The 7,805-nt window shown below is 34.1% G+C and overlaps 1 protein-coding gene and 1 pseudogene across 1 annotated transcript; one reads left to right on the forward strand and one right to left on the reverse strand.

The window, feature by feature from the left end:
- Positions 1-811: 811 nt before the first annotated feature.
- LOC108746337 lies at positions 812-1,646 on the reverse strand (annotated as a pseudogene).
- A 1,981-nt stretch (positions 1,647-3,627) lies between these two features.
- LOC108746338 (trichohyalin-like) lies at positions 3,628-4,698 on the forward strand. Its single transcript, XM_018483050.1, has one exon. The coding sequence runs from the start codon at positions 3,628-3,630 to the stop codon at positions 4,696-4,698; it is 1,071 nt and encodes a 356-aa protein (XP_018338552.1).
- Positions 4,699-7,805: the final 3,107 nt, after the last annotated feature.

The raw sequence follows: 7,805 nt of genomic DNA on the forward strand, positions 1-7,805 counted from the left end.
AAGGCAAAGAAAGAAACAGAGCGTGTGCAAGAGAACCAAAAGATACAACCGATCGGACGAACGTCGCCGTTACATGTGTCGATATCGATCAAACAAAGAAACAAGCGCGCAGCGCTGCTAAGCGACGCTAGTGGCGACACGAACATGTATTGCTTATATAATCCATAGGTGGCATGACAAGTCTCAACATTAATTAATAATTTAATTTAAAAGACATGTATAATTTTAGTATTATATAATAGTTTGTATAAAAATTAAAATGTTATAAGTTATAATTTTTATAGGAAATTTATTTAGTTAATAAATTTTATAAGTTTAATATAAGATGTTAATTATTATGAACACACACACACACACACATAGATTTATATGAGGGAATTATATAACATATATAGTAATATTATTTTATGAAAAAAAAATTAATAGAAAATTAGTATTTCTTTTATGTATTTTCAAAATACATTCTTGTTCAAGATCATTAATTATTTATTTAGTAATTGAGTGATTTTAAAAATTAAAGTATATTAATTAGTATTTGTAGATAATAGATTTTCATACTTTAAAGTTAAGTATTAGGGTAATAAAAAATATAAAATATAATAGTGTAAGAGTTTGGCTAATTAAAATGTAGGGGGTTTCAATTAGTTGTGCTCCAGCTCAGGTTAATAGGATGAAAATATTAATAAATATTCAGAAGGTGAATTGATTGGTAATAATGTATGATGAGGAGTTAAAATATTTAGATTTAATAAATGGGAGGGTATAGAGAATTATGATTGATATAATAAGTGCAATTACTCCTCCTAGTTTATTGGGAATTGAGCGCAGGATAGCATAGGCAAATAAAAAGTATCATTCGGGTTGGATATGAGTAAGGGTTACTAATGGATTTGCTGGCGTAAAGTTATCTGGATCTCTGAATATATATGGATATTGTATAATGATGGTGAAAAAAAAAATAAGATTACTATAAAGCCTAGTATGTCCTTTAGAGTAAAGTATGGATGAAAATAGATTTTATGTAGGTCTCTATTTGTTCCTAGGGGGTTAGAGGATCCAGATGAGTGTAGAAAAAAGAGATGGATAAAAATAAATAAGGTAATGATAAAGGGTATAATAAAGTGAAATGAAAAAAATCGATTTAAGGTTGAGTTATTAATTGAGAATCCGCCTCAGATTCATATTACTAATATGTTTCCTATATATGGAATAGTTGATATAAGATTTGTGATTACTGTTGCTCCTCAAAAAGATATTTGACCTCAGGGAAGTACATATCCAAGGAAGGCTGTTAGTATTGATAATATAAAAATAGATACTCCAGAAATTCAAGTATTAGTTAGATTGAAAGAGTTATAATAAATATTTCGTCTAATATGTAAATATATACAAATAAAGAAGAAAGAGGCGCCATTTATATGGATATTACGTATAATTCATCCGTTATATACATTTTGAATAATATGAATAATTCTATCAAAGGCAGAGTTAATGCTAGGACAATAATGCATGGATAAAAATAGTCCTCTAATAATGTGAATTGCGAGAAAAAGTCCTAGAAGTGAGCCGAAGTTCCATCAATATGAGATATTAGATGGGGTTGGCAGATTTATAAAGGGTTTAATTATTTTATTTATTTTATTCATATAAAAGAAAATAGAGGATTTTGTTAATGTGTTTGTATGAGTTAATATGGATAAATTACGTTAAATATGATAATTATTTTTAAATATTAAATAGAAATTAAGAGGTGTTTTGAAGTATGTAGTAGTTTATATGTTAATAATCGTAAGGGTAATAAAAAATTGATTAAGTAATATGAAATGAGTTAAATTATATGGGATACTAGTAATATAGTATTGTATATAAATAAAATTTATAAATAATAAGATTTAATTAATTTTTCGTAGTGGAGCGTATTTAATTGAGCAAATTTTAATAATTAAAAATATTGCTAATAATAAGAATATTATACAAATTAGAGTTAGATTAGAGTATGGATACCTACAGATAAGATATATATTTTCAAAAATTTTTTTATTTATGTTAAGAGGTAAGTTGTTGTTAGATAGGTAAGAGTTTCTAAAATAAAGATGAAAGTATTTATTAAATATAATTGTATTTATAAATATATATATATTTATAAGTATGATTAATAATATAGGTAATTTTATTGTAAAGTTGTTTTTTATGTTAGAAATGAGACTGGTAAAGTATAAAAAGATAATAAGAAGTCCTCTAATTAGTGTTAAAAATATAATGATTGAATATATATAATTTTTTGATCAAAGAGATAATATAGTGAAAGTTAAAAGAGAATGAATAATTAATAAAATAATTATTGATCTAATATTAAAATAATTAGTTAAAATTATGAATATGATTAAAAATATTGTTGATAAAAAAATAATAAATATTATTTTAGATATTTTGTTCATAATGATATGTAATTAATTAATTTGTAGTTTGTAATTAATTAATTTGTAGTTAATTTAATAGTAATAGTATATATATAAAAATATAAATTTAATAAAAATTAGTAGTCAAGAAATAGTTTAATTAAGAATTTTAATTTTGGAGATTAAGAGTATATTTACTAGTATTTTTTTGAGAAAATTGTTTTAATAATAAAATTATATCCTTAATTTACAAAATTAATATTTTTAATTAAACTATAAAACATTATTTTTTTAGATATTATATTATATATATATATATTTTTTATGTCTTTAATATTAGTGATATTAATATATAAATATATATTAATTATGTTGATAGTAGTAGAAGTATTAATAGTGAATATGTCAATAATTTTGTATTTAGTTATAAGTCAAGTTAGGATGGAATTTTATTTAATTTATTATTTAATTTTTAGAGTCTGTGAAAGAGTTTTGGGGTTAAGGTTATTAGTTATAATTATTCGTTTTAGAGGTAATGATTTATATTATATATTTAATATGAGAAAATTTTAAAAAAAAATTAAAAATTTAATTATTATTTTATTGATTTGTAGGTTAGATAGTGATTATATTATTAATAAAATTTATTTATATGATAAAATTTATTATAATAATTTTATTTATAAATTTTATGATTATATTTAGTAATTTTATAGTTGAGGACTTCCAGTTGGACAGGTGAGTGGATAACACAGGAAATCTGCTAGTGAAGATTTTAGTTGTTAACGATAAGAACCTTTCTGTAAGGGAATTCCCTACGGGGATTTGATTTGCAGGAGACGCGAGTCTTAAAAATCGGAGCTGGGCATTAATACAGCTCGCGAATACAACAAACGCGAGCGGAAAGAAGCAGGAGAGGGAAACCTAACCTCAATCGGACGAGCTGTCAACAACAGAGAAATTGGGCAGAGACACCGAAAAAGAGTTGTCGTCGTTTTGGCCGTTTCGAAGACCTGGCCGGGGACACGCGAGAGCGGGCACGTGGCAAATTGCTGCCTCTGCGCAGGTGCAAGACGGGTGCGACGCAACCAAACTTGTGTGGATAACAAGTAAGAGAGAGAGAGAGTAGGAGAGAGAGGGAGAGTGAGAAAGAGGAGGATAGGAGGAATCGACACGCTCGACAGCATCAGTAGAAAGTACGGGGGTTCGGTGGGGTAGAGAGGAGGAAATGACAGAGAAGCCGGAGGAAAGAGTAGAGAAAGAAGAAACTTTCATAGCGCCGCAGGAGGTAGTAGGAAATCGAGTAAGGAATTGGGTTGAAAGCGGAGAGAAGTGGGGAGAAGGCTCGAGCGGAAAGGAAAGAACACAAGAACCGAAACAAGAAAAAGTGACAGAGAAGGGAAGAAGAGGAAGACCAACGAAGGCGGAGAGTATTGGTAGAGGAAGAAGGGATAGTAGCGGTAGTATTGTATCGCTGCTATCAAAGAGGGATCGAAGAAGTGACTCCGGTAGTGGGGAGGAAGGAGACGAAGAGAAGAACCGACGTTTGAAACGCGCGAAGGCTGCAACGACAAGCACGACGGAGGAAAACACAAATAAAGAAATGGAAATGGAAAAGATAGAGGAGATAATGAGAAAGCAAAAGGAGGATATAATACGAGAAATGAAAACAATGCTAATAACACAGCGAGAAGAAATGGTGAAAGAGCTAAAGAAAGAGTTAAGGGAAGAAGTAAGAATAGAAGTAAAGAAAGAGATGAAGAAAGAAATAGAGAGAGTTAGAGAAGAGGAGAAGAATGCGAGGAAAAGGTTAGAGGGAGAGATAGAGAAAATGCGAAAGATTATAGAAGACTCGGAGAAGAGGAGGCGAGATCAAGAGAGTAGAGAAAGAAGATTAAACATTGTAGTGAGAGGGGAAAAAATAGAGGGGGGGAAAGTGATAGATGCAGTGAGAAGTGTGTGGGAGAGAATGGGAATGAAAGATAAGGGTATAAAAGTGAAAGAAGCGTTTAAACTTAAAAGTAGAGAAGATGATAGTTTAATTTTGGTAAAACTGTATAGTATGGACGAAAAACGAATGATAATGGAGAATAAATTTAAGTTAAAGGGTACAAATGTGTTTGTGGATGATGATATGACAAAGAGTGAAAGAGACAGACAAAGGGCGATGAGAATGTGGGCAAAGATAGAGAGAGCGAAAGGGATGAATGTAAAGATTGGGTTTGGAAGAGCATGGATGAATGGAAGAGAGTATGTATGGAATGAAGAGAGAAAATGTATGAGTGAAAAGAATTTTTAGAGAGTGCCTTCACGGAGAGCAAAAAAGAGAAAAAGTGTAGAAGTATGAAAGATAAGAGAAATAGGGAGAGAAAGTGGGAGAAAAAGAGAGTGAGGGGGGTAGTATGGAACGTGGCCGGTCTGAAGAGGAAAGAAACGGACTTTTGGGAGTTTCTAAAAGGGTTCGAGATAATTGGGCTGACGGAAACTTGGATAGAGAAAAACGATTGGGAAAAGTTAAAAGAAAAGATGCCAGAAGGTTGGAAATGGAGGTGCCAGCCGGCAAGCAGGGAGTGTAAGAAAGGGAGAGCAAAAGGAGGGATTATAACGGGAATAAGAGTGGATTTGGAAGAGAAAGAAAGGACTCATGAAGAAGAACAGGGGATTCAAGAAAGAATGATAAAGTTGGATGGAGAGAATTGGAGGGTGGTAATAGTATATAATAGAGAAGGAAAGAAGGAAGGGCTAGAGAAGATGAAAAAGGAAATAAAGGAGGAGGAAGAAGAAAAGTTAATAATATTAGGAGATTTTAACGCCAGAATAGGAAGAAAGGGAAGTTGGGAGGAAGGGGAAGAGGATAGAAGAGAGAGAAGTGAAGAGAGAAATTCAAAAGATGAAGTCGTAAATAGTCAAGGGAGAGGACTTATTGAGTTGATAGAGGAAAGAGGATGGTTAGTGTTAAACGGGGGGAAAGAGGGAGATGAAGAGGGAGAGTGGACCTACGAAAAGGCGGGTAGGAGGTCAGTTATTGACTACGGGATAGTGAATTGGGAGACGTGGGAAAGAGTAGAGAGATTTGAGGTAGGATGTAGGGTGGAGTCGGACCATCAGCCATTGATATTCGAACTGGCAAATCGGGTGGAAAGAAGAGAGAAGACAGAAGAGGAAGAGGGGAGAGTGCAAGATTGGTCAGAAGAGGGAATAAAGGAATTTAGGAAGAGATTAGAAGAGGTAAAATGGAAAGAAGAGGGAGGTACAGAGGCATGGGAAGAGTTGGAAAGAGAAATAACAAAAGCAGTCAAGGTGAGGAGGAAAGGAAAAGGGAGAGATTTAGGGTGGTGCCCGTGGTGGGATAGAGAATGCAAGGAAAAAAAGACAGAGATAAATAGGGAGAGGAGAAGATATAGAAGAGAGCGAGAGAAAGGATATGCAGATTTTATAAGGTGTAGAAAGGAATATAGAGAGCTATGTAGGAAAAAAGAGGAAGAATATAGAAAAAGGGAAGAGAGAGAGATAGAAAATATAAAAACGGAAGCAGAGGCATGGAAATTTATAAATAAAGGAAGGAAGAAAAGAGAGGGGATATGTAGAACAATTGAAATGGTAGAATGGGAGAAGCATTTTAAAGAGATTTTTGGGGGAGTAGAGGAAAAGAAGGATGATTGGCAGAGAAATAAAGAGGTTAATAGGAAAGAAGGAGAGGGGATAAGCCAAGAAGAGGTGAATAGGGAAATAAGGCGATTAAAAAGGGGAAAGGCAGCAGGATTGGATGGTATCAGAAATGAGGCCTGGAAGGAAGGAGGAGAAAAGGTTAACACAAAGTTAAGTGAGGTAATAAGGAAAGTGTGGGAGGGAGAAGGATTTCCTGCGAAATGGAGAATCGGGGCGGTGGTACCGATTTGGAAAAGAGGGGATAAGAAAGAAACAGGGAACTATAGAGGAGTAACACTAACTAGTACAGGATATAAAATGTACGCAAATATACTGAATAAGAGATTAGTAAAAGAACTGGATGAAAAAAGAGGTTGGTGTAGATCACAGTCTGGGTTTAGGATAGGGAGAGGAACAATCGAAAATATAAAAATATTGAAGCACATAGTAGGAAGGAGGATGAAAAGGAAGGGGAAAGTGTATGCGTTGTTTTTGGACCTTAAGGCAGCCTTTGACAGAGTGGACAGGAAAATTCTATGGGAAATGATGAGGAAGAGGAAGATAAGAGAAGGTCTGATAGATAGAGTGATGGAGATATACGAGGAAACAAGATGTGTAGTGAAGATAGGAGATGAAATTTCAAAAGAATTTTGGGTGGAAAAAGGTGTGAGGCAGGGATGCCCTCTAAGCCCGACGCTGTTCAATATATATCTAGCGGATATTGAGGAAGAAATGAGAAAGGGAAGGGGAGGAGTCAAGATTGGAGAGGAGAGAGTATGGACGATAGAGTATGCGGATGATATACTATTGGTAGCCGAGGAGGAAGAAGCGCTAAGAGATATGATCAGAAGGGTGAAAAGGTACTTGGAAAGGAAGAAACTAGTCATAAGCAGCGAAAAATCGAAGGTTATGGTTTTTAAAAACAAAGGAGGAAGGGAAAAGGAAAGATACTGGTGGTGGGGGAAAGAAAGACTGGAGGAGGTAAAAACATACAAGTATTTGGGATATGTAATGAGTAGAAGTGGAGGAGAAGTGGAACATATTAAAGAAAGAATAAGAAGAGCAAGAGTGGCAATGGGATGGGTGTGGAGCTATGGAGAGAGGAAATTTAAGGGAGATGTGAGATGGAGGTTAAAGCTTTTTGATAGCATAGTAAAAGGAATATTATACTATGGGGTGGAAATATAAGGAGAAATATGGGGATATAAGGAGTGGAAAGAGATAGAAGCCATACAAGAAAAGTATTTGAGATGGGTGCTAGGATTGGAATGGAACACCCCAGGGTACATAGTAAGAGAGGAATTAAAGAGAAAGAAGATGAGAGTAGAAACGGGATGGCGAGCAGGAAGATGGGAGGAAAGGATACAGAAAGGAGAAGGAGGGGAGATTGGGAGATTATGTATGCTAGAAAGAAGAAAGGAGGAAGGGGAGTGTGATATGAAAGAATGGACTAGGGAGAGTATAGAGAGAAGAGACTACTTGTGGCGAGGCGGCCTAAGCGAAGAAAGTTTAAATGAATACGGAGAGGATAAATGGGAAAAAGTAAGGGACAGGGATATAGAAGTGGACGAGCAGGAGAGGGGAGAAAGAATAAGGCGATCAAAAACGTGTAGGAAGTACAATAAGGTATATGGAATACCTGAGTACATAAGGAGGTGTGGAAGGAAAGAGGGCAAAAAGATGGTAAGGATAGCAAGGTGGAGATGTGGAAATGAAGAGAGAGGAAATAAGTATTGGTTGAAGGAGGAAGAGAGAAAA

This window comes from Trachymyrmex septentrionalis, unplaced genomic scaffold (assembly GCF_001594115.1).
Source record: "Trachymyrmex septentrionalis isolate Tsep2-gDNA-1 unplaced genomic scaffold, Tsep1.0 scaffold1671, whole genome shotgun sequence".
In the NCBI taxonomy this organism is placed as follows: Eukaryota; Metazoa; Arthropoda; class Insecta; order Hymenoptera; family Formicidae; genus Trachymyrmex; species Trachymyrmex septentrionalis.

What these genes read in the sequence shown, in the direction of transcription:
- LOC108746338 (XM_018483050.1), top strand. Translation starts at nt 3,628, where the DNA reads ATGACAGAGAAGCCGGAGGAAAGAGTAGAGAAAGAAGAAACTTTCATA.